We start from the raw sequence: 26,609 nt of genomic DNA on the forward strand, positions 1-26,609 counted from the left end.
TTGATGAAAATGAAAATGTTGGATTATGATGATGAATATTTAATGGGCTAATATTTCTCAAAATATATTTGTTCAATTTGCAACTCAACAGCGAATACAATTGAAAATGTAATTTCGTGAAATGACATTTTAACATTTGTGTTCATCGAAATGTCTAAAGTTATCGAAATGTTATTTTGCGCTAGCAAAAGGAAAAGGTTTGCAAAAATGTATTATATTAGAGAAAGTTTATAATTAATTAAATATTTGATCATCGATGATATGTATGTATTCGTCATTTTCTTTCACGTTTGCTTTTTTTTTTTTTTTTTTTTTTCGTCATTTCTACAAATTATAAATAAATTTTATTCATAAATTATTTTTTTTTTCAATTGACCTTATTTTTAAACTGTTATCTCTTGCTTTAATTTGTTGCTTAGCCAAAAGAAAATGTAATTTAAAATTTTGCAAAAAGATTTGTAAAATATGAAAGAAGTGTGAAATTTCATTTTTATATCACTTTTTTTTTTTTTTTTTAAATTAAAAAAAAAAATTTTTGTAGCTATATTTTCGTATATAATAAACTAAAATTCTCTTCATTATATGTTAATCATTTTTTTTTTTTGCTTATTTTAAATCATATTTCATTTTTGTCTTTAAAATAGATTTGTTTTTTTTTTTGTTCTGAGAAATTTGACATTCCGATACGACACATTTAGGATTTTTAGAAATGTCAAAATGTCGATTTTTTTTTTTTTTTTTTTTTGTCTTTTCTCTTTCTTTTTGACAAGAAACAAAAGAGCAAAAACAATGGATTCTTCCATATTTGTAATTATTATTAAATAAATAAATAACATTACAGATAGCAATAGCAATAGCACTTTTTTTTTAAAAATGACATTAATTTTTTTTTGCTTTTTATTTTCTCATTCATCTGTTCATTCAATTTTTCTTCATTTCTCTTATTGATAAAAATTCAAATTTCAGTCTTTTTTCATTTAAAAAAAAAAAAAAAAAAAATGAAAGAAAATTTGATTAAAGCAATAATTATGACGAATTTTTTCATTGCATGTTTTAATCGAATTTTTGAAATTTCTATGACACTTTCTTATTTTCCCAATTATTTCTTGTAATACATTTAAAAATTCTACCCAATTTATGATCATTGATCCTACTTTTTTTTTTTTTTTTTTAGATTCATAAAATATTTTGATAAATCAATTTTTTTATGTAGTCATATAGATTTGTAAATAAATTTATCAGTTATAATTAAAGGAATTTTGAAATAACAATTATCATACTAAAATATAAAAATATTTCGGTGGAGAATTGTAAAAGAGAATAAATGATAATTGTAAATGAACTTAAGAAAAGTGTTTAATTTAATTTTATGTCATTTCCAATAAAATTTTATTTGTTAAAAATTAGTAACTGTTGTTGTTTTTTTTTTTTTCTTTTTTTTTGATTGAATATTTACATTTATGAAAGCCAATAAAAGTTATTTTGATTGAGAAGAGGAGGAAATTAAAAGATGAAAAAGAGGACAAGAAAAGGGACATATATATAAAATGAAACCAGTTTTTAAGTATGATGAAACAACATAACCATCTCTTATTATCCCCATTAATTTCTTCCCTTTCTCTCTCCCTCTCTCTCTCTCTCTCTCTCCCTCTCTTTCTTCATTTATGTGTATGTGATTTGCGTGTGTGCATGCGTGCGTGCGTGTGTGGGTGTGCGTGTGCGTGTGCGTATATATCTTCACATGGATATGTAATTGTTTAACTTGTGACACGTCATAATACGCATAAGTTTGACGATTTGTTCTGAATGATGATGAATTTTTATCTCTTCTTCACTCATTTATTATTCATCGTTTCACTATTTTAATTAATTATTATTGTCGTTATTTATAATTATCATTGTCATTATTTATTATTATTGATATTATTATTTATTATTATTATTATTGTTTATTATCATTACTATTACTATTATTATTATTATTTTTATTACTACTACTATTATTATTATTATTACTATTATTATTATTATTGTTTATTATTATTATTATTGGTATTATTATTAATTGTTATTATTATTATTATTACTGTTATTATTGTTATTATTATTATTATTATTATTGATATTGATATTATTATTAATATTACTATTATTATTACTATTATCACTATTATTAATTGTTATTACTAATATTAATTATTATCATAGTGGCTATCAAATTACTGGTTTATATATATATATTTGTTGGTAGCATTGTTATTTATTCGTTATTTTAATAATTGAATTTTTTTTTTTTGACTAAATTCTTGTGTTACGAGAGAGAGAGAGAGAGAGAGAGAGAGAAGAGAGAGGATGAAAGAGAAAGATGTGAAGAGAGATAATTCTTTGATCATCAAAAATATTATCATTTTTGTTCTATTCTTTAATTTCTTCTCATATTCATTCATGTTTATTTTATCGACCTAACAGATATGTGAATGTAAAGGTAAGAAGGGAAGAAGAAGAATTTGATTTTATGGAATTAAATTTTTTGAGAAAATATCAAATGTAATTTGTAATAACATTTAAATAATGTAATTAGGATAAATTGTATCATATATTTATTTCTTTAGATATTTTAGCATGCAGTTTGCATTATGATTGCAAATGATGCAAGTTTAGTGTTTTGCAATCGTAGTATTTTTAGCTTAAAAGGTTTTTTTTTTTTTTTTCCTCCTCATTTTCCCTTTCTCTCCCTCTCTCCTCCTCTAAATATTTTAATTTTCAGTTAATAAAAAAAAAAAAAAAATGATTTTTGAATTTTGAAATGTAGCTGAAATTTAGCTGATCTTCTAGAATTTGAAAACTTTTTTTTTTTTGTCATAATTATGAATTTAGGAATGTATTGTGATATGAAGGGTAGCAAGCCTATGAAAGTAAAGTTTAGCAACAACAACAACAACAAAAAAAAAAAAAAAAAAAAAAAATTGAACAAGATTTTTTTTTTTTTAAATTAGTTTTCTATTATTGAAAAAGTTTAGATGGTTTTGTTGTATCCTTTTGAAATTTCAAAATTTTAGTATAATAGATTGAATTTTTTCTTTTTTTTTTTGTGCTAGGAACAACAGAATTGACATATGAAAACGATCTTTTGTGTTTTTTTTTTTTCAAAAAATGTAAATGTTTTTTGGGCAAAATTCTAGTTTGAAATATTTTTAAAATTTTGGCAATTTTTTATTAGTGGTGCATTTAATCAATCAAATTAATTAACTGTAATTAGTAATTAATTAATTATTGAATATAACATTTTAATTTATTCTTTTATTTCTTTTATTTGATAGATCAAGTTTTTTTTTTTTTTTTTTTTTTTTGCAAATTGTGAACATAATTTTACTGTAATTTTTGACTCAAATTTCTTGTCTTCAAATCAAATTAACTCTGTTCACTTTTCATTTTGTAATTCTTTCAGTAATAGAAATAAAAAGTGTAAAGAAGAGAGAGAAAGAGGGAGAGAGAGAGAGAGGGAGAGAGAGAGAAGAAAAGGAGAGAAAAATTTAGTTGAACAAATATTAATATTCGAGAGTTTTAACTTATAGCAAATACAGTTTAAAGTAAGAATTGCTTATATTGACTTTTCTCTTATCTTTTTCATGTAGTTAATGTAAATCTTTAACTTTATCCAAGTTTTTTTTTTTTCTTTTTTTTTCACTTCTATTACTTTTCTTTTGTTGACATTACTTTGGTAAACTTTTTGTTGAAAGTAATTTGTAAAATGTATAAAATCATAAGATAATATTGCATATTGTCATATCTAATGGAACACTTCTAGAATTTCTATTTTTTTTTTTCGTTTACTTTTTGTCTTTTTTTTGAATACAAATTTTTAATCCTTAATATTTATCATTTATCAGTAATATTAGTTCTTAGCTTATATCAGTGATATTAGTTGTTAACTTATAGTATTCGTCATTTATCATTTATCAGTAATATCAATTCTTAATTCTAATATTCATTTATGTATTTTAGGTTAAAAAAAAAATGTTTTTTTTTTTCAATAATATTAGTTCTTAATTTATGATATTCGTCATTTATCACTTATCAGTGATATCAATTATTAGTTCTAATATTCATCATTTATATATTTTAGGCGAATAAAAATTTTTGATCCTAATATTCATCATTTATCAGTAATATCAGTGATATCAATTCTTAATTCATCATTTATCAGTTCTTAACTCATATCAGTGATATTAGTTCTTAACTTATGATATTCATCATTTATCATTTATCAGTGATATCAATTCTTAATTCATCATTTATCATTTATCAGTGATATCAATTCTTAATTCATCATTTATCATTTATCAGTGATATCAATTCTTAATTCATCATTTATCATTTATCAGTGATATCAATTCTTAATTCATTATTTATATATTTTAGGTTGAATATATTTTTCTTTTTTTTTTTTGTTAATTAATAGAATTCATTATTATATGCATTTTTTTTTAATTTTTATAATTAATTATACAATGTATCATTCCATTCTATCTTTTTTTTTTTTTTAATTTATTACAATTTATTTATTATGCAAATTTATTATCATTTTATATTGTGTTTATAAAAATTATTCAATATTACATGAAATATTAATTTAAATTTTATTTTATATCTACATAATAGATTACTATTTTCAGCAAATTATACTTTTTTTTTTATAAATCAAAAAAAAAATAATTTTTTTTTTCTTTCATATTTTAACATTTCTTTATTTTTAATAAAATAGAGAGAGAGAGAGAGAGAGAGAGGAGAGAGAGAGGAAAAAAAAAATGTAACTTTTACATTGTATTATTTTATTCTTTAAATTCCTAATAACAATTGTAGCTTTGTTTATGCAAACTAAAGAAAAGAATGCATTTATATTTTTTTTTTATTATTTAATAAAAAAGAAAAAAAATGTTATATAATACATTTATTTAGAAACTTATTTTACCATTACATTTTTTTTTTCCTTTCTTTTCAATAATAAAATATAATTAAAGAAATTTTCAATAAAAATATTTCAATAAAATGAAAACTATCTATCATCTAAGCATTACCCTTTTAATTTATATTATAATTTCCATATATTTTCTTCTTTGTTAAATTTATCTTTTTTTCTTTTTTTTTTTTTTTCAAATTTTATGAAACAATTTTTTTTTTTTTTTTTTTTGATATAAATGAAATATTAGCAATAGATATGTATGTATTTGAAATTAATGATTAAAAAAAGAAGAGAAAATGCAAGGGAGTAATTAATTTAAAGAAAAAAGAGAAAGAAATAATTTGTTTTATACATTTTGCATTTAATATCAAAAATGAAATGATAATTATATTTCAAATTTAATTTAATCAATCATTTAATTTTAAATTATCTCATTAAAATTTATTGCAATTTTAATTACTACAATATTTCATTTGCTTTTTTTTGAGCATTAGAAATTGTGTAAAGTAATAAATGTTAGGTTAATTGCTTTTCTTTTCTTTTTTTTTCGAAATGTTTGATAATAAATTGCATTGAAATTTATTTATTTTAATAATTTTTATTGCAGTATGAAAAAAGAAAAAATATATTGTACTAAATATATGATTGGTTAATTTTGCTAATTTAAATTTATCAATTTAAATCATTAATTTAAATTTAATAATTGAAATAGTTTGAATTTGTCATCAATTGAAATTTAGGAACAAATTAAAAAAGTTAGTTGAAATGGAATGATTTTTTTTGAAATTGTTATTTTGAAATTTCAATTTTTTTAAAAATTCTTTTCAGCATTAATTCTCGTTCACTTTTTTTTTTTTCGATCTTTTATCTCTAATCTTTCCTTTTTTATTTTTTTTTGCTCGATAAAAGTGAGAAATTTATTCAATTTTAACTTTGATAAAATGATAAATCGGGGAAGATTTAATTTATGAGAGTGATTTAATTGTATGCAAATTTTGGTGACAATTTTAAAAAAAAAACTGTTAAATGGATAATATAATAGGAATGTTTAACTGATAATAAATGCGATAATTTTATTTATATATTTTATTATTTTATAGTTTAAAAAAAAATATAATTTGTATTTCTTTCTTTTTATATATTATATTAGTTTTAAATTTTGAAAATGTTGTGAAAAAGTGAGGAAAAACAAAAAAAAAAAAGAAATGAAATTTTAGAAGGAATCAAAGTTCTTCAAAAGTATCAATTTGATGTTAAATTTTAGAAATGCTTCTTTTTTTATACCAAAATTTCTTTTCATCATTTTCTTCATCATAAGCTTTTCCTTTCTCGATGTTAGCATATTGGTTTACTTTTCTTCCTTTTTTTTTTTTTTTTTTTTTTTCCTTTTCTTCTATAAAATTTGTTTTTTTTTATATTTAAAATTTTATTATACGTATAATTAATTTTATATTTTTCTTTATATATTAGTTTATAATTAATAAATTTATTTAAATTTTTATGTTTAAACAAATTAAATTTACTCATTATATTTTTTTCTTTATAATAACTTTGCTTATTTATCAAATTATTTTCAACAATTTGATCTTTTGTTTTTTTAAAACTATTATTAGAATTAAATTCGTCGCATGTTATAATAGGTTGATATTATTTAGAATATGAAAAGATACTATTACTTTTAGTAAAATTTATAATTTTAAAATTGCCTTTAATTATTTCATTCTTCTCTTGATTTATTCTAGGCTTCAATTTTTTTTTTTTTTTTTGAAATTACTTTAATTGATTAAAATGGTAATGGTTTAATAAAAAATTCTATTTTTATTACTTGCGAATAGATAAACAAAACAGTGTTTGTTAATCAATAACTTATAATTTATAATTAATAACTTATAATTTATAATTAATAATGTACAAGGAGAAAAGATTAATTATTCCAAGCTATAATAATAATTAATGATATTTGAATGGATGTTTTTTTTTTTAATTTGAAATCGATATTGAAAAGAATGTTTGATTGAGTTATTAGCTGTAGTTTAGTGGATTTCTTTGTTGTTTTTTGCAAATTTATTAGTTTATTAGCAAATAAAACTCAACATAAGACATGAAAAAATTTTTATTAGTAATAATAATATTTAATGGTATAATGTATAGAATATAAAAGTTAGATTCAAATTTAATTAAATAAAAAAATGGCTAATTTCTTTTTTTTTTTTCTAACAATTATCTAAAAGTGATTTTTTTTTTTTTTTTTGCATAAGTTAAATATATGCGAAATTATTTTCATTAATAGATATTAATCAAAAATTAATGTTATTGAATAAAGTATCTAAAGTAATATTGAGATCAGTTTATTTTCATTCATTAATTAATTATTTATTATTTTTTCTTTTTATCTTTCTATCTATCTTTTTTCTTCTTATCAGTAATGATTATATTGAAAGATTATTTAAATTCAAATGTTTATCATTGTATTATTATTATTATTATTATTTTTAATTTCTTAACTCTCTTCTGTCATCCTTTTTTTTTATACTATTTGTTAAATAATTTTTTATTAATTTTACTTCTTTATTTTTTTCATTTTTGCATTTTTATAAAAAATCTATTGAGAGATTAGTTTAGAATATTTTAACTTACTAAAATATATGTATATTTATTAAATGATTATAATTGAATCTTTTTTTTTTTTCATCTTTTCATTTTCATTTTTTTTTTTTTCAGAAACGATTTTCCATTTGATTGATTAATTTCAAAAGTATCAATTCTTAAAATCTTTAAGTGTCATTTGTCAATGAATTCTTCTCTTCTTCTCTTTACAATTTTTCTTTTCTTTTCTTTCTTTTTTTTTTTTTTTTTCCTATAAACTTTTTATTCATTAATTATTCGATGATGAATTTTCTTTTTTTATTTTAAATAAAAAAAAAAAAATTATCGTACAGTAATTCATATTGTACAATAATTCTTAAATGTTGTAATATTTTCGATTTTTTCTTTTTTTTTTAAAAAAGATTTGTTCATATAAATTGTTTAAATTCAATTTATGAATGCGAGATTTTTTTTTTTTTCCAACGTATTTGTTGAATTGTTTAAATAACGATTATTTTTGATAGGTATAATAACATTTCAATACTTTTGATTATATTTTTATTAATAATAATTTTCATAAAAAAAAAACACACGCAATTATCATTAATTAAAAATATATTATTGCAGAATTTAGGATATACTAAAATAATAATAATAATAGTAGTAGTATTAATAATAGTAATAATTGGAAGCAACAAATATATTTGGATATCATTTTTTCTAATTTCAATACAAAATTATCATTAATTAAAAATATATTATTACAAAATTTGGGATATAATGGAATAACAATAATAATAATAATAGTGATAATAATAATAATAATGATTGGAAGCAACAAATATATTTGGATGTCATTTTTTTTAATTTCAATACAAAATTATCATTAATTAAAAATATATTATTACAAAATTTGGGATATAATGGAATAACAATAATAATAATAATAGTGATAATAATAATAATAATGATTGGAAGCAACAAATATATTTGGATATCATTTTTTTTAATTTCAATACAAAATTATCATTAATTAAAAATGTATTATTGCAGAATTTAGGATATACTGTAATAAAAATAATAATAAGAAAATAGTGATAATAATAATAATAATAATAATAATATAATGATTGGAAACAATAAATATATTTGGATATCATTTTTTTTAATCTCAGTACACAATTATCATTAATTAAAAATATATTTTTGCAGAATTTAGGATATACTGGAATAACAATAATAATAATAAGAAGAATAGTGATAATAGTAATAATAATAATGATTGGAAACAACAAATATATTTGGATATCATTATTTCTAATTTCAATATTATTTGTTGAACGAATAACGGTTACTGAAGTGGACGATGATTTACCAGTACCATCATCTTCTTTATATGGTCCAAATGATCATATAACTATATTAAATAGTGATAATTTTGATAAGAAAGTATACAATAAGGTAAGTTAATTTTTATCACGAAAATTTTATCATTGAATAAAAGTTCATATTTAAAGTAAAATTTTTTCACTTTGAATAAGATATCAATTGAAATAATAATAACAGTTTGATCTTTTGATATACATATATATATATATGTATATATGCTTAGCTAAGAGATTATTTGCCAACATTTTAAATTTAAATAATATTAAATAAAATAAAAGATTTATTTTTATATAATCTGATAAAAAGATTTATTTTTAGATTTATATATGTATATTTTTTCATTCATATTTCATTTTAGTATAATTTAATTTAAATATTTTAAGCAATTATATCATTATTAATCATCATTTATTATTATTTTTTAGTTAGGCAGATTTGGATTATTGCTAAATTTTTTTTAATTATAATTTATTTAGTTATTTTTGTTTATTGCTTGCTTATAGAAATTTTAAATAAAGATAATTAATTATTATAGAATAATAATTAAATTGAAAAATTTTTTGTAATTTAGAATCAAGTCTTTTTCATCGAATTTTTCTCGAGTTGGTGTGGTGCTTGTATTGGATACGCTGAAACTTACAAACAACTTGCAAAGTAAGCAAAAATTTATTTCATTTTAAATATTAGTCAAAAATTTGTTATAATTTTTTTTTTTTTTTTTTGTTTATAAAATGCTTGTTTAGAGAGAGAAGATAAGAGAAGGAGGGAGAGAGAGAGAGAGAGAGAGAGAGAGGGAGAGAGAGAGAAAAGTAACGAAGTTTTTTGTGAGATTCTTTTTTTTGAATGGAAAAGTTAAGTAGAATTATTTAAGCTAATTAAAAAGATTTAAAAGAATTTAATAATTTCTTCCGTTTTTTTTTTTTTTTTTTCTTTCTTTTTTTTCTTGAAAATAGATTATGATAAAAGGAATAGAAAGCTATAAGAATTGATTATTTTCTTATTTTGCATTTTCATAATTTCTTTTCATTCATTTTATTATTTACTTAGTAAAGTAAATAATAAATTGATGAAAAATTTTTGCATTTGCATTTTAAATTATGATTTGATCGATGTTCATTTGGTAATATGTCAAAAAAAAAAAAAAAAAAAATTCATTTTAAACAAATTTAAATTATAGAATATGTTTAAATATTACTTCACTGATTTACTGATTTATGAATTATTATTATTATTAAGTAAATTGTAAACTTTAAATAGTGAATTTTACAGAGCACAAAATTTATAATTTATATCAGAGATGATAATTTATTATCTCCTAATTACTTATCTAAATTATTTTAAAGTTTCGTTTACTTTTTTACCTTCATAGTTTTAGGTTAACTTTTTGTTTATTGTCAAATTTTAAGTCAACTTAAGCATCAAATGATAAAAATTCATATGTCAAATTGTAGTAAACAAGATCATAGTAAATTTTAATGATAGTAAATAAGATTTAATCATAGGAAATAAAATACTAAAGAATATTTTGCAGACAATTGCTACAATGGAAGCCAATTGTTCAAATTGCAGCTGTAGATTGTGCTGACAATAATAATTTAAAATTATGTCGAGAGCATAATGTTGATGCATTTCCAACTATTAAAGTAATACTTTTTTTTTTTTCTTTTCGAAAAATTTTTCAAATTTCAATTAAATTAGTCATATTTGTTATATCTTCTATATCATTTTTTCAAGAGATTATACCCTAATAAAATTCAGATTGTATCCTAATTTTAAAAAATCAAATATCATTTTATCCTTTCTTGTTTTACTAATTTATATAAATTTTATTTCAGTAATATTTTTAAATTGTTTGATTCTATGTATTAATATATTATTAAATAAAATTTAAAACTTTTTGATATAAACTTCTAAAAAATTTATATATATATATATATATATAATTTGAAGTTTAGTAATAATATAAAATAAAAAAAAAAATATATGTATGATTTGAAATTTAATATTATTAGGATAAATTAAATTTATTTATTGGAGAAATAAAATAGATGTATGATCTTCTTCCATGATAATTTTGTTTTTTTTTTTTTTTGTTAAAAAAAATTTTTTTTGAAGAATTTAAATTTTTTTTTTTTTCATTTCAGTATTTCAAATATATGTCAACAAATGCAAATGATGCTGTAGCATATAAAGGAAATAAACATAATTTAAATGAGGTAGCATTGGATATTGCTCAATTGGTATATAATGATTGGATATATCGAAGACCTACAGAATGGCCTAATTTTCAAACTAGTGATAAGTAAGTTTGATTATTTTGCCATTTTATTTTCTTTTTTTAACTTAAGTTTATTTTTATGATGAAAATGATATTTTGAAGTACATTTTGATCTATTTTTTTTTTATATTACTATTTAAATTGTAATTAATAAATTTAAATATTCTTTTGTGTGAATTCCAGAAAAAAGTGTTTGAAGTTATAGCATTTTGTAGTAAAGTGTAAGAATTTGAATTTATTTTAACATTTTTTTAAATTGATGTTTTATGGCATTTATTTCAGTTATGTGAGGCTTGAAGATATTTTACCTATAATACCACCTAGTACCTCATTGTTAGCTCTGATTGTTGAAGATAATCCCTCAAGGACAGCTTGGGCAGTAAGCAATGTTTTTCTTTTTTTTTTTTTAAAAAAAAAAAAAAATTTATAATTTTATTTACAATATTAATAATGAATACTTCATACTATTATATAAGAATAATTGATATTCAAACTGAAAACTTTTCTTTTGTCTATTTTATATTAATTTGGTAAACAAGAAAAAAAAAAGTATTGAAAAATGTAAAAATTGATGTGAATTAGTAAATTAACTTTACTTAGTTTGTTTTTCTTTTCTTTTTTTTTTTTTTAGTTGTTTGTTTTCATATTCTATTATTTATTTGTTTATTTATGATTAGATAATTAATAATCATTAATGTATGAACTTTTTTATATGTTTTTTTTTTTTTTGTTTTTTGTTTTGTTACTAAAACTTTTGTTTACTAAAATATATTTTCATACAGGAAATGATAGCATTTGCTAGTGATAAACGAATTTATGTTGCGCAAATTCAACGTAATAATCCAATAGCAATGCAATTTGGTATTACAGCACCATTAGGAAAGTCACGATTGTTTTGCTAAAAAAGGGTCAACCAATTCCACTTTATATTTCAATGTAAAATTTTTATTTTATATTATAAGTAATTTCTCTAGAAACTAACTGCCTAAAATTTATAGTTTGATCAAGAAAAAAAAAATAAGTAAATAAATAAATAAATAAATAAATTATTAGGAATTTTTATCAAGGCTATCAATTTCATTTATTATTGTTTATTACTGTTTCATATTAATTTAATTGCAACATTTCAGTTTAATTTTTTTCTCATTTTGTATTATCTTATAAGTAATTTCTGTATAAAATTACATGAATAACCTGTCTAGAATTTGTAGTTTGATTAAAAAAATCAATAAATACACGAGTAGTTTGATTAAAAAATAAATAAATAAATAAATAATAAATATTATTAGGAAATTCTTATCAAAACTAATAATGATTGTATGATCAGGTTCAATTGTTATTGTTTATTACTGTTTCATATAATTTGATTGCAAAAAAAAAAAAAAAACAAATAAAATGTTTGTTTATTTTTTTTTTGAAGGGAACATGATACTTGGCTTCAAATGCAAGATAAAATTAATGAACATTTGGCACAAATTCCTGCCATAAATATACCTGTTCCATATCAGCCACATCAACCACATCAGGTATTTTTTTTTTTTTTTAATTCTTATTATTACTCTTACTTTTTCCTCTCTTTTCAATTTTTTTTTTTTTTAAATCATTTCTAAATTATTCAATATCAATTGATCAGCTGTTTCATTTATATGTTATAATGAAAAATAATTTTTCATTGTATTTGCATGAAATAATTTTTAACGCATTTGATTTTAATTCTTAAATAAACTTTGTTAAGGAGTTTTTTTCACGTATGGAAAATATGTCATATAATGGAATTGAATTTACATTCTTTAAATTTAGTTTGTATTCAAAAATTGCTGCTTTTGTTGTCAATATATTTAATCAACAGTTAAAATAGATTAGATATTAGTTAAAGATATGAATATTTGAAATTATTAAAATTAAAAATTAAATTTTTATTGATTTAGAATGAAGTATTACGTGATACAAAGACACAAGATGATGTGAAACCATTGGTTACATGGAATCAATTTGAAGTTTGTTTTAAAGTTTGAAATTTGAAATTTGAAAGTTTCATATTTGTTGCAATCATTTAATTATCCCTAAAAGATTAATTAAATGATTGACATATGATAATATTAAATATAAAAATGTTTTAATATAATATTAAATATTTTTTAAGGTACAAATGATGGATATTATAACTGCACTTCGTTATATGTTAATGGCTGAAATACCAAGGAAATCTGTAATTAAAGATGAAAAACTTACAGCACTGAAATTATGGGTTCATGCGATGAAAAAGGTTAAATTTATTATCATTAAATCTATTCATTATCATTAAATTTATTATCACTAAATCATTAAATTTACTATAATTTAAATTTCTTTTTTTTTTTTTTTTTTTGTTTACTTATAAAAGACTCTTTTATTCTTTTGTTTACTACCAATCATAATAATTATGATTGTAAAATTAATTGCAATTGATAATAATTAGGATGAAATAGTTGTCATGTATTTTTGTTATAGTTTTTCTTTTTTTTTTTTTTAATATTTCAAAAATTGATTAAACTAAATAAAATAAATAACTATATTAATAACAATTTTATAGTATATGCCGGGAACAATTCCTATAAGAAAATTGCTATACAGATTGGATCATTGGCTTAAAAATGTATCAACTGAAGTCATTTCTGAACAATGGACAAATCAAGTAAAAGTAATTCAGGTAATTATTATATCATTAATTTAATTAAATTTTTTTTTTTAACTTTTTTATATCATATTTTATTTACATTGAAATATTTGTATTGCTAGATTATATTAGATAAAATGCTAATGTATTTTTTTTTTTTTTTTATTATATTTGTAATGGATTTTTTGTTTTTGTTTTCTCATCTATTTCATTACTGCTAATCAAATGAGATATAAATTAATGTTGTTACTGATTAATTTTAATTTTTGAAACTTTTGTCATAAAAAAAAAAAAAATGATACATTTAAATTATATTTAAATTCTAATACTTTTGTTAGATGTCTGATAAGTCATTCACCAAATAATTTCACATTTGTAACTGATCTATGTGTAGATCATTAGATCATTTAAGCCATTATGCTAATTCCTTTTTCTCACACAATAAAAAACCCTTTGTTAGCAATCTTTGTTTCACATCAGTTAAATGTCCTCTACCGGATATCCGGTTGTCAGTTCGGTTCTGTATATAAACCAACCGATCCTCCATTACGATTATTCATTCTACATTTTGGGATGGTTTTTGTTTCACATCAGTTAAATGTCCTCTACCGGATATCTGGTTGTCAGTTCAGTTCTGTATATAAACCAACCGATCCTCCATTACGGTTATTCATTCTACATTTTGGGATGGTCTTTGTTTCACATCAGTTAAATGTCCTCTACCGGATATCTGGTTGTCAGTTCGGTTCTGTATATAAACCAACCGATCCTCCATTACGATTATTCATTCTACATTTTGGGATGGATTTTGATATTATTTTAGTGTTTTATAATTATATTATATCTTTCGTTATGCGTTGTTATAATATTAATTTGTCGGGTTTAATTACCCAAGTTTGAGGTAAAATAAAATATTTGACACTTAATACATTCCATAACAATTTTTGATTGTATAACCTTTTTTTTTTTTTTTTTTAATTTAGGATCAATTAGGTCAGCCACTACCAAGTACAACCAATTATATGGCTTGTCGTGGATCAAAACCTCATTTTCGAGGATTTTCTTGTGGTATATGGACAATAATACATGCAATGAGTGTTCAAGCATATAAACTTGAGCAAAATAGTAAGTAGTAAAAATAAAAAATAATTAAAAAAAAAAAAAAGAAAAAAATTTGTTCAGTATTAGTTTCAGGGAAAAAAAAAGATAACATTTGAAAATAAATTTTGAAATATTTATACTCATTATATATAATTTTAGTAAATTTAAATTATTTTCAGGTTTTTTTTTTCTGAGATTTTAAAATGTAAAAAGGAAAGGTAAATGAATGTATATGAAAATGAAATGAATGAAATTTGTTTTTCTCAAATTTTAAAATGACATACTTTTAGCAAAAAAAGAAAAACGATATTATTACATTCATGATATTATGAAAATTTCTAAGGAATAGTAATGCTACGAGTGTTAATAAAAATTTTTGAAATTGGTTGAATCATTTTTTTTTTCCTCTCTTTAAATTATTATAAGCACATATTATGTTGATATGTTTCAAATAAAAAAAAAAAGAGATTGTTTATTTAAGAAAAAATGACAGAAAGAAGATAGATCATTATATTTATTAGAATTAAATTTTTGAAATTAATTCTGATCCTTTGATCTTATTGTTTATAGATCTGAATTTTAATGCTAATAATGATCTGATCGAAGATCATTATATTTATTAGAATTAAATTTTTGAAATTAATTCTGATCCTTTGATCTTACTGTTTATAGATCCGAATTTTAATGCTAACAATGATCTGATCGAACCATTTCATCAATTTATATGGCATTTCTTTGGTTGCACCGAATGTGCAACTCATTTTCATGAAGGAATTTTAAGGCGAAATATGAGTGCTGTTGTCACGCCAGGTAGGTGATAATGATAAAGATGATAAAAGTTGAAAATGATAAAAGTAGAAAAAAAGATAAGTTATATTCCATTATGTTTATACACCAATATAAATGTTTTGTTTTTTCTTTTTGTCGTAATCATTATATTTACATAATTAATTTAATATCAAAATTATTATTATTATTATTATTAGATTTCTTAATCAATTTAATATCAAAAACCATATAAATTTTGTTAAATAGTTTTTTTTTAAGTGAAATGAATTTTATTATTGAAGAATATAAGTGATATTTTATTGCTATGTTAGCTTTATTATGAATTTTATTATGTTTTTTTTGGACTTTCTTGTTAAATTTATTTCAATATTTTATATAGAAATTTGTATATTTAGCGGATGGTGTAATGTGGTTATGGATGACACATAATATTGTCAACAAATATATCGCCAGTAAAGCATCAGAAGATCCAGTTTTTCCAAAACAACAATTTCCTCCTGTTTCTTTATGTCCAGAATGTAGAAAACAAGATGGAGAATTTGATAGAGAAGCTATATTGAATTTCTTGATCAGTTATTATAGTAATTTGAAGACTGATGGTCTTCGAGTAAGTTAGATTATGGACTATTTTACGAAACTTAAATAATTAGCAGACTTCTGAAAACTTTACTCTATTGTCACTTTAATTTTTTTTTTTCTTCTTCTTTTAGATATATCAAATTTCTCTAAATTTGAATTTGGAATTGTTTGAATTTGTTAAACTATTGAATTATTTTCAGTCTGCACCTGCTATAAAAGTGAGTGATTTTGAAGATGGTAAATTGGTAGCTGTTGAAACGAAACATTTAAGTCCAAAATTGCAAATAGGTGCATTTGATGTTGATGCTATAGAAGAAGCAGATCAAAAAGTTAGTAATGAATTTGGTGACATACCTGGATGGGGATTTGTTGACAGTGATGCTTATGGTAAGTGTATTCTTTTTCATTTAAATATCATTAAATAAATTATAAATGAAGGAAAAAGTATATTGAATTTATACATTTCAAGGATTATTATTGTGAATTGATGTTTCATCAAACAGTTGCATTAACATTCGATCAATTTTTAAAGTAAATCTGAATCGATCAACAAACATAATAAGCCATGGTATTATTGTAAAAGGCAATATTTGTCAAGCTTTGTTGTCAACTTTTTGAATTTGAATTAATTTCATTATTTATTAAGATTAGATATTTTAAGTTCTATATAAGCTTGATATATATATATATATATATATATATTTTTTTTTTTTTGGATCATTTCTGTTGTTCAACAAATACATAAATATTGCATAGTTTCTTTTTTTTTTTTTTTTTTCAAGTCTAATTGATATTTCTACGCTAAAATATATGAGATATTTGTCTTGTATAGTTTTTTCTTTTTTTGTTTTCTCATTTAATTATCAGTTATCAATATTACTTATCAAAGTGTTGAAATTGAATGACTTAAAAATGATATGCTGATAATGTATGAAAGCATTTTTGAGTATTATGTAATAATCTCGATAGTCTCTTCGAGATTTAGCTATTTATATATATTGAATATAATTATTTCATTCATATAAGATGCATTTTATAATTTTCATCTTATAACATTGTCATATCTTTTCATAAATAGAAATTTTGCATCAAATGAATGAAATGTAAAAATGTTTTTCTTTTTCTTTTTTTTGAATATAGAAAAAAAAAAAAATGTTTCTTTCTTCTTTCATCTAAATTAATCAAATATGTATTCATTTGTTTTTATTAACAACGTGTAATCAATTAATAGGTATTTTTGAAAAAAAAAAAAAACTTATCATATGTTCCATTTTTTGTTTTGTTTTGTAGGACGTAGGTATAATGGTGGATCATCAGTGAAACGATCATTTTCTATATTATGGCTATCGGTCATCGCTGTGGTGGTTCTTTTCATCTATATGAAATATCGGCGAAATCGTTTTAAAATCTGGAAGACTTTTTATTATAACGACTACAAGCTGTGATTTTTCAATTCGATTCAGTGCCTTGATGTATTTCCTTGATTAGGAAATTTGAGAATGAATTGAGAGATTGAAAAATTTAGTAATAGATTTTTTGAGATTGAAAAATTTAGTAATAGATTTTTTTTTTTTTAAGTGATTATAGAGAGATTATAGGAATAAGAATAGGATGTATTATAATTGTAAAAAATAGTGAAAAGAATTTTTAGTTAAAATTGTAAATAATACAGTAAAATAGAGGTTAGTGTGAATATTTTTGACGGGTTTATTGTTAGATATTATTTAAATTTTAAAAATTCTAGTCTATTAAATGAAATGTGAACATTTAAAAAAAAAAAAAAAAAAAAACTGAATTAGGAATTTTTTTATTTAATAGTCTGTTATTTCTTTTTTATTTTTTGTTTTTTTATTTTTTTGTTTTTTGTTTTCTTTTTTGAGCATATCCCTCAATATTATTGCTATTTGTTGAAATTGTTGACAAAATTTTGTGACTGATGACATTACGAGACGATATGTTTCATCCTTTTTTTTTCATTTTTTTTTTTTTTTTTTAAAAAAACGATTTTCTAAAACTGATATTTTTTTTATATTTAGTATATTCAGATATTGAGAAGAAAGAGAGAGTTGTTACTCAAATATTAAGTATAAAAATGATTCCTGTTAGTAATATATAGTTAACACTAAGATGTAGGTTTTAACTTTTAGTTCTATTCATCTAATTTGATGGGTAATATCTCGAGAAAGTGATCAAAAAGGTTAGAATAATCATTATTGTTGTTTTTTTTTTTTGTTATGATGATACCAACATAAGGCACTGATTCGAACTGATAACTACGCAGGAAGAACCTTCTGGTACTTCCTGTTCTGTTTTTTTTTTTTTGTTTCTTTTTTTCATTTTTTTGTCTTCCAGAATTTCCTAAAAATTTTGCCTCTTTTTTTTTTTCTCTCTCCTTTTATCTTTCGTAGATATCTTAATATTATCTAAAAAAAAAAAAAACCCAACTTTTTCCGTTTGTGCTTTGCCATCATTTTTTTTTTTTTATTATTATTATTATTTCTATTTTAAGTTTGAAGCACATTTAAAGTGTGTATGTTTTTTTTTTTTATTATTTTATTTTCAATTTTGTCACTTTTTTCTTTTTTTCTGCATATTTTCCCAATTGTTTTCACAAATCTCACATTTGCACCATTCCATTAAAGCTAACATTTATTTCAAACAAAAAAACAAAACAAAACATTTTTTTTTTTTTTTTTCAAAATAAAATTTGTTAATTATAAATTTTTAAAATTTGCTTTTTTTTTTGTTGTTGTTGTTATTGCATGAAACTAGTAGAAATTGCATGGCAAAAAGAACAAAAAAAAAAAAAGAGAGAGAGAGAGAGAGAAGAAAAATGTAAATATGATTAAATGAAAAAATTTATTTTAAATGATTGAAACTAAGCGTCTTATAGGTACCCATGGTCTTCGAGTTCATCGCAACTAGTGCCGAGATTCGAGTTGTAAAATTTTATTGTTGAGAGAAAATTAATTACTCAGTATGTACTTTATATTACTTCTTGAAATTTTTTTTTTTTTAAATGTTTAATTATTAATGTTATATAAGTAATATTTGTTTTGTAAGATGAGATGATGATGATGATAATTTATTGAAATTTTTAAAATCATACATGGTAATCATACTTTACTAGTAATGATTTCTCTTTTTTTCTCTCCAAAAAAATGGTATTTTATTAAACAATATCAAATTTTATTTTCGTTCATTTTTTTTTTTTTGTGGGGAGGGGGGGGGAGGAGGAAGGGAGGAAAACCTTTGAATTTTTTTTTTTAATTTAAAATATGTAAATTAGAAATTTACTGCTTTTTTTTTTTGAAAACATTGTTGAATTATTTCAAGAAATTGTAAGAAAAAAAAAAGAAAACTAGATGAAGTGATGGATTATATAACAGTAATAGTATGTAATGAAATAATAAATAATAGTCATATTTTTTTTTTTTTTTTTACAATTTCAAAAGCAAATTAAATAGTAATTGAAAGTTTAAAATTTGAAATATTATTTGTATAATTTATATTAATTTTCAAATAAATTTGCATATTTCAGAAGAGGGGAAAGAATGATCAGATTGAAATGCTTCAAAAAAAGTATTAACGTGTGTATCTATCTCTTCTTCATCATACTACTACAATAATGTTGTTGTTGTTGTTGTTGGTGATGATGATGATGATGATGATGATGATTATGTTTAATGATAATGATTGATAATGATGATTATATTTGATGATGATGATTTTATTTCTTTGCAAAAAAAGAAAGAAAAAAAAAAAGAGGAAAAAGAAAAGTTGCGATCAAATTTTTAGAAAAATATTTAAATTATTCGTTTTTTTTCTTTTTCAGCTATCATTACAGTTATTCATTTTTATAATTGTAATTATTATTAGCTTTGGATTTTGTTTCATTCATTCATTCTTTATCAATTTTTTTCTTTTTTTACTTTCTTGCTTTCACGTCGATTTAAATTTTTTTTTTTTTTCACGTTAATTTATTGTACTTTTGTTATCGTACGCACAATCGCACGTGAGCTTTTTTTTTTTTTTACTTTGCATGCTTATTTGTCATCTATCAAAATTATTTATGATAGTTAAAAGTAATCAAAATTCAAAAAAAAAAAAAGTTATAATTTTTTTTTTTTTTCTATAACTGTGATAATTCTATTTGATGGCCACTTTGCAATAATGAATTTGTGAAATATTTCTGTCAATTTTTGCGCATTTTCTTTTTTTTTTTTGCATTATTAAATATATGTGCGTTGAGATTTAACTTTGCCTTATTATTTTTGCTATTGTATAAATTTGACTGTCACTTTTTTTTTTTTTTTGAAAATTTTTACATAAATATGGAATGAAATTATTTTTAATTTCTTTTCTTTTTTTTTTTTGCATTTTACCTATGTTTTTTTTTTTTTTTTTTCTTGTATTGGGTTCTTTCTAACAATTTCATGCAGAAAATAAAAAGTAAAATTTTGTCTTTTTCAGTGATTATTATTTGGTTTTTAAATTACTGATTAATTAATTGATTACTGCAATAAACATTAGTCCTTCAATATGTAATATTTGCAGAGGAATATTCCGGTCAGTTTGATTTCGGTTTCTCTTATTGATAATATATGCAAATGATAAATTCCTGAAAAAGAAAAAAAAAGTTCACAAAATCAAGTATTACATTTAATTTTTCATTTGATAATTGCTTTCTTGGTTTTGTGTTATGAAAATGTTATTCAATCAATTGCAGTTAGATAATCAATGATCGTATAGATTGGAAAGTTTCAATGTTTTACAGTTTAAATTTAGAGTTATACTGATGACAGATTAGGTTGGGTTGACGTGATCGTTGATAGATCAAGTTGGGTTGACATGACAGTTGATAGATCAAGTTGGGTTGACATGACAGTTGATAGATCAGGTTGGGTTGACATGACAGTTGATAGATCAAGTTGGGTTGACATGACAGTTGATAGATCAGGTTGGGTTGACATGACAGTTGATAGATCAGGTTGGGTTGACATGACAGTTGATAGATCAAGTTGGGTTGACATGACAGTTGATAGATCGGGTTGGATTGACATGACAGTTGACAGGTCAGGTTGAGTTGACATGATTGTTGATAGATCAGGTTGGGTTGACATGATTGTTGATAGATCGGGTTGGGTTGACATGACAGTTGATAGATCAAGTTGGGTTGACATGACAGTTGATAGATCAGGTTGGGTTGACATGATCGTTGATAGATCAGGTTGGGTTGACATGACAGTTGATAGATCAGGTTGGGTTGACATGATTGTTGGTAGATTAGGTTGGGTTGACATGATTGTTGATAGATCAGGTTGGGTTGACATGATCGTTGGTAGATCAGGTTGGGTTGACATGACAATTGATAGATCAGGTTGGGTTGACATGATTGTTGATAGATCGGGTTGGATTGACATGACAGTTGACAGGTCAGGTTGAGTTGACATGATTGTTGATAGATCGGGTTGGATTGACATGACAGTTGACAGGTCAGGTTGAGTTGACATACAGTTGACATTATTGATTCATGAAGAATTCTCTCTCTCTCTCTCTCTCTAAGCATGTATTGCTGTCAGAGAAAGATTTGACAGGTAGTTGACAATATATTTTGTTAATTTTATATGATATCCGTATAATAATATCGCATTCATACAAAGATGGGAAAGAAATGAAAATTAATATTATTATATGAAACAGTTTCCTGCACAAATTATCATACTTTTATGCCACTATCGATCCTTATAAAAAAAAAAAAAACTGTGTTATATTGAATTTATTAAAATGGATTGAAAAGATTGAAATTTCTTTTAAATCTTTCGAGAACTCTTCCATTTCTCATTTACAATAGAAATGTAATTATATATATTTATCAGAATAAAAGAGCAGCTAACTTATTGGAAAAAAAATTTATGAATGGATGTAAGAAGTATATATTACAGAAATAAGATAAAATAATCAGTGATAAAATCTAGAATTGTGAACCTACGTGTAAACAACGTAAAGGAAATTAGCTTAAAACTAGAAAGATAAATTTTTAATTTTAATAATAGCATTTTCATGAAAGTTAATATTATATGATATAATTTATTTGATTACATTTGATTACGTTAATACTACGTTTGATTACGTTAATACTACGTTTGATTACGTTAATACTACGTTTGATTACGTTAATACTACGTTTGATTACGTAATACTACGTTTGATTGCGACTAATACTACGTTTGATTACGTTAATACTACGTTTGATTATGTTAATACTACGTTTGATTACGTTAATACTACGTTTGATTATGTTAATACTACGTTTGATTATGTTAATACTACGTTTGATTATGTTAATACTACGTTTGATTATGTTAATACTACGTTTGACTACGTTAATACTACGTTTGATTATGTTAATATACGTTTGATCACGTTAATACTACGTTTGATTACGTTAATACTACGTTTGATTATGTTAATATACGTTTGATCACGTTAATACTACGTTTGATTATGTTAATATACGTTTGATCACGTTAATACTACAGCAGCACGTAATTATTACGTTCACGCAGCATTCTTGTCAACGTCAGAATTAATCAATTTTTTCGTGTTGCACAGAATTTATTATGATGATAGAGATTGAAAGGAATTGCGAGAGAACAATGGTAATATGGTAGATTGAGATGAGAAACAGATAGCAGTTGGATTTAAAGTATTTGTTGTGATGGTAGAGATTGAAAGGAATTGCGAGAGAACAATGGTAGTTGGTTAAGAAAATGATCGCGTGGAGATGATTAAGAATTGTAAAGGATGAGAGGACGAGAGGGAAGTGAGATTGTTAGCGTACGGCGAAGCGTACTTGACGTGTTCTGCGACAGGTAAGTACCTTTTGCTGAGTTATTGAGTTACCTCGTGAATGGGTGGGTAACTTTTGTAAAATGATTAAAAGTAAATTGGTCTTAATTTTAGTTAAAAATATATATATTTCTGTTCATTATATTGTTATTGTTTTTCATTTAAGATTGAAGACAAATAAATTTCAGTTTGTAATCAAATGCAACAGTGAAAAGTATATCATTAATAATTTTTAATTATGGTTGACAGGTTAGTATTTATGATTAAAGTAAAGATTGTTTAATGCTATAGGAAAATAATTTGTAATGAATAAGTTATTCTTTGAAATGATTAAAAAAAAAGAAAAAAAGAAATCCGAAATGGTTATAAATTTGTTTCGAAAAAAAAAAACAGTGTAGATTGCAAATTTAATTATAAATTTTATTTTCATACTTATCTTTTATTATTGTAAATTTTCATTTTGTATTTATTTTTTATTTTCATAATTTCATACTTATAAATTCGTTATTTGTTCAGATTGGGCGACACAGTACGTCGCGATTATTTGCCTAATGCTAATGATGCGACAAAATTTCTCAAAGATTTGACATTAGGTGCTGGTGCAGCAGTGGTAGCGAAGACAATTATAGCTCCCATTGAACGAGTTAAATTAATTCTTCAGGTATACTTGGATAAATTTTTGCTTAAATTTCATTTTCATTTAGAAATTATACAGGTTATATGTACTGATTTGATCATTTCAAATATCTGTAACGATATTTTCAAGAATACATATATTCCAAATTTTTAGTCCTCGAATGAATTTTTTCATTTTCCATTTATAAAACTGGATGCTTAGTTTTGTGCTTTGTTTTATATTCTATGACCGATGTGAAGGCTTATATTCAAAAGAAATTAATTGAATTCCCTTTGAATTCGATGTTTAATTTAGTAATTATCATTTTAGCTGCAAAATGCACAGGAAACTATTGCAGTTGGGAAGCGTTACAAGGGTATGCTTGATTGTTTCACGCGAATACCAATCGAACAGGGTTTTCTATCTTTTTGGCGTGGAAATTTAGTGAATATTGCTCGAGCTTGTTCACAGGTACTTCTCTAATCACTGTTTTTTTCCTTTTTAAACATTAGAAAATTATGTTTTTTCCGAGAACTAGTATTGTGATCAGAAAAGTTGGTATTGATCTGATATTCTGATATCCCATATGGTGAACATGCTATGAAACTAGGTGGAACTTTTTCTTGACGTTATATGGATTGTAAAGTTATTCAAAATTTTAAATGTGTGATTTTCACATAAACTATGTCTGAATTCATCGTTCTATTTTCTTGAGGATTATTTATTTTTATTATAATTTGCAAAATTGCCTTGCTTTCAACTGTAGTAGTTACAGGAATCTCTTGGATTTGCTTTCAAGGATTTCTTCAAAATTTGGTTTCTTAATGGTGTGGATGTGAAGAAAGATTACTGGCACCTTACAGCAGGTTCATGAATTTATTGCTGGATTTGAATAAATTCAGAAGTGCCACTAGTGAGTAATGTTGTTTCATGCGTTCTTTGTTGTAAGCTATATTCTTTGTATTAGGTAAGCATTTTTATAGGCCGAAAACTGAAAACATTAAAAGTAACTGTGCTTCATTAAAGTTACTCTTATGAGTTTAGTGATACAGTTTTGGAAATTAACTGATTTCCATTTTGAGGCTTCTTATTGAAATCTAAATTAGAGCTTACTGTTTCTTACAACTTTCATCTTGATAATAGATTTTTTTAAAAGTATTTGTAAAAAAATATTGGTTTTAGGTAATCTCGGTGCTGGTGCTGCATCTGGTGTTGCAACATATTGCATAATCTATCCATTAGATTTCGTAAGAACACGGTAATTTTTAATAACTTTATTTATAACTTTACATGTTTGGGATAATACCAGATGAAGTTTGGATTAACTTTTATGGGCTTATATTTACAGTTGGAACTCATAGTTACATCTATGCTATGTGACTCATTATTCTACAAGTGTAACTTGTAAATTCAAGTAATTCTGAGTGATATTTGCAAAATTGTCTTTGTCATTTCGCTGATAGTTATCTAAATTCAACGTTCAATGAATATTTAGATTAGCCATCGATATGGGGAAAGGGACAGCTCGAGAATTCTTAGGTTTTTTTGATTGCATGCATAAGATATTCAAGCATGATGGATTGCGTGGATTGTATTAGTAAGTGATTTCTATTATAGTTTGCTCATAGCAGGAGATATATTTGAATTTAATATCTGTACATGAGATAAAAGAGCCTTTTAAATTCAAGATAAAACTTTTACATCAGTTATTATCTCTTATATCATTGAAGTTTATATGAAATGTAAATTTTGCAGTGGTTTTTGGCCGTCACTTCAATATATTTTTCTGTATCGTGGAGCTTATTATGGCCTCTTTGATACAGCGAAAGCACAATTGAGTAAATATGGCAGTAATGATATCAGTTTCGTTTATGCTTTCTTGATTGGTCAGGTACTGAAAATATTTTCTTTTGTTGATTAATGTGAAAGAAATACTAATTTGTTAAGTGAAAAAAAAAAAAAAAAAAAAAAAAAAAAATAGCAAAGATATACTGAGATGTTAATTCGAAATTTTATGAAGGATTTTTCAACTAGAGGGAAGAATGCAATTGTTATAGGTAGTTACGTTTACAGCAGCTTTAATTTCCTATCCATTGGATACGATACGTAGACGTTTTATGATGCAAGCTGGTCGTAGTGATATACTTTATCGAGGAGTATGGCATTGTACAACGGTATGTTTCTTTCAACTTTAGAGCAGTTAAAGATTTCGAAGTAGATTTAAACTAGATGATAGATGATAAATGATGGAATTTAATTTGATCTCGATTTATACTTGCCTATTTTCAAGATTGTTTTTTTCGTGTTTATAATGAAGACTAGAATAGTTAATGGAAAAGTTATCGATGTAAATCAAAGCTTTTGCCGAATTAAATTGCTTGGTATAGTGAAATACTCTTTTAAGGTTTTACTTAGCCAGTTGATCGTCAATTTGAATCAGTACCAGTTTTAGGCAGTTATTTTTCTGTTAGAATATGCCGTTTCAAATAAAATTTTACTCGTGAAATAATAAACGTTTACGTGAGAATTTGAAACTCGGTAAGATCATAATGATACTATGACATTTTTTACAGAAGATATGGTACGAAGAAGGTCTCAAGGCTTACTTTAGTGGTCTATGGGTAAATACGGTACGTGGTACTGGTGCTGCTCTCGTTTTGGCCTTTTACAATGAATTTTCGAAGTATTTATGATATTGAAATTGTAGATAATTAGTTTATATATAAGTGATTTAATGAAAAGCATTAACAGTGCTTGGCATTTCCCTTGAAGTGATACTTTGTACTTTCTTCCACTGAAC

At 22.7% G+C, this 26,609-nt stretch overlaps 3 protein-coding genes across 3 annotated transcripts; 2 read left to right on the forward strand and 1 right to left on the reverse strand.

Annotated features, from left to right (window-relative positions):
• Positions 1-8,827: 8,827 nt before the first annotated feature.
• On the forward strand, positions 8,828-19,266 carry Bm18085 (Uncharacterized protein; the record flags this gene model as incomplete). The annotated part of the gene is made up of 15 exons (XM_043075982.1): positions 8,828-9,010; positions 9,510-9,592; positions 10,470-10,581; positions 11,083-11,240; positions 11,499-11,595; positions 11,999-12,099; positions 12,637-12,742; positions 13,145-13,213; positions 13,360-13,482; positions 13,789-13,905; positions 14,856-14,997; positions 15,646-15,783; positions 16,158-16,369; positions 16,542-16,728; positions 19,235-19,266. The coding sequence occupies 15 exons, from the start codon at positions 8,828-8,830 to the stop codon at positions 19,264-19,266; spliced, it is 1,860 nt and encodes a 619-aa protein (XP_042931916.1).
• Positions 19,267-20,847: 1,581 nt separating this feature from the next.
• Positions 20,848-21,854, reverse strand: Bm18086 (Uncharacterized protein; the record flags this gene model as incomplete). The annotated part of the gene is made up of 2 exons (XM_043075983.1): positions 20,848-20,962; positions 21,163-21,854. The coding sequence occupies 2 exons, from the start codon at positions 21,852-21,854 to the stop codon at positions 20,848-20,850; spliced, it is 807 nt and encodes a 268-aa protein (XP_042931917.1).
• A 1,577-nt stretch (positions 21,855-23,431) lies between these two features.
• On the forward strand, positions 23,432-26,502 carry Bm8962 (ADP,ATP carrier protein 1, putative; the record flags this gene model as incomplete). Its single annotated transcript, XM_043075984.1, has 9 exons — positions 23,432-23,442; positions 23,710-23,854; positions 24,140-24,280; positions 24,585-24,675; positions 24,992-25,067; positions 25,305-25,406; positions 25,565-25,700; positions 25,867-25,983; positions 26,383-26,502. 9 exons carry the CDS (start codon positions 23,432-23,434, stop codon positions 26,500-26,502), a joined length of 939 nt encoding a protein of 312 aa, XP_042931918.1.
• Positions 26,503-26,609: the final 107 nt, after the last annotated feature.

Source organism: Brugia malayi (genome assembly GCF_000002995.4).
Source record: "Brugia malayi strain FR3 genome assembly, contig: Bm_v4_ChrX_scaffold_001, whole genome shotgun sequence".
In the NCBI taxonomy this organism is placed as follows: domain Eukaryota; kingdom Metazoa; phylum Nematoda; class Chromadorea; order Rhabditida; family Onchocercidae; genus Brugia; species Brugia malayi.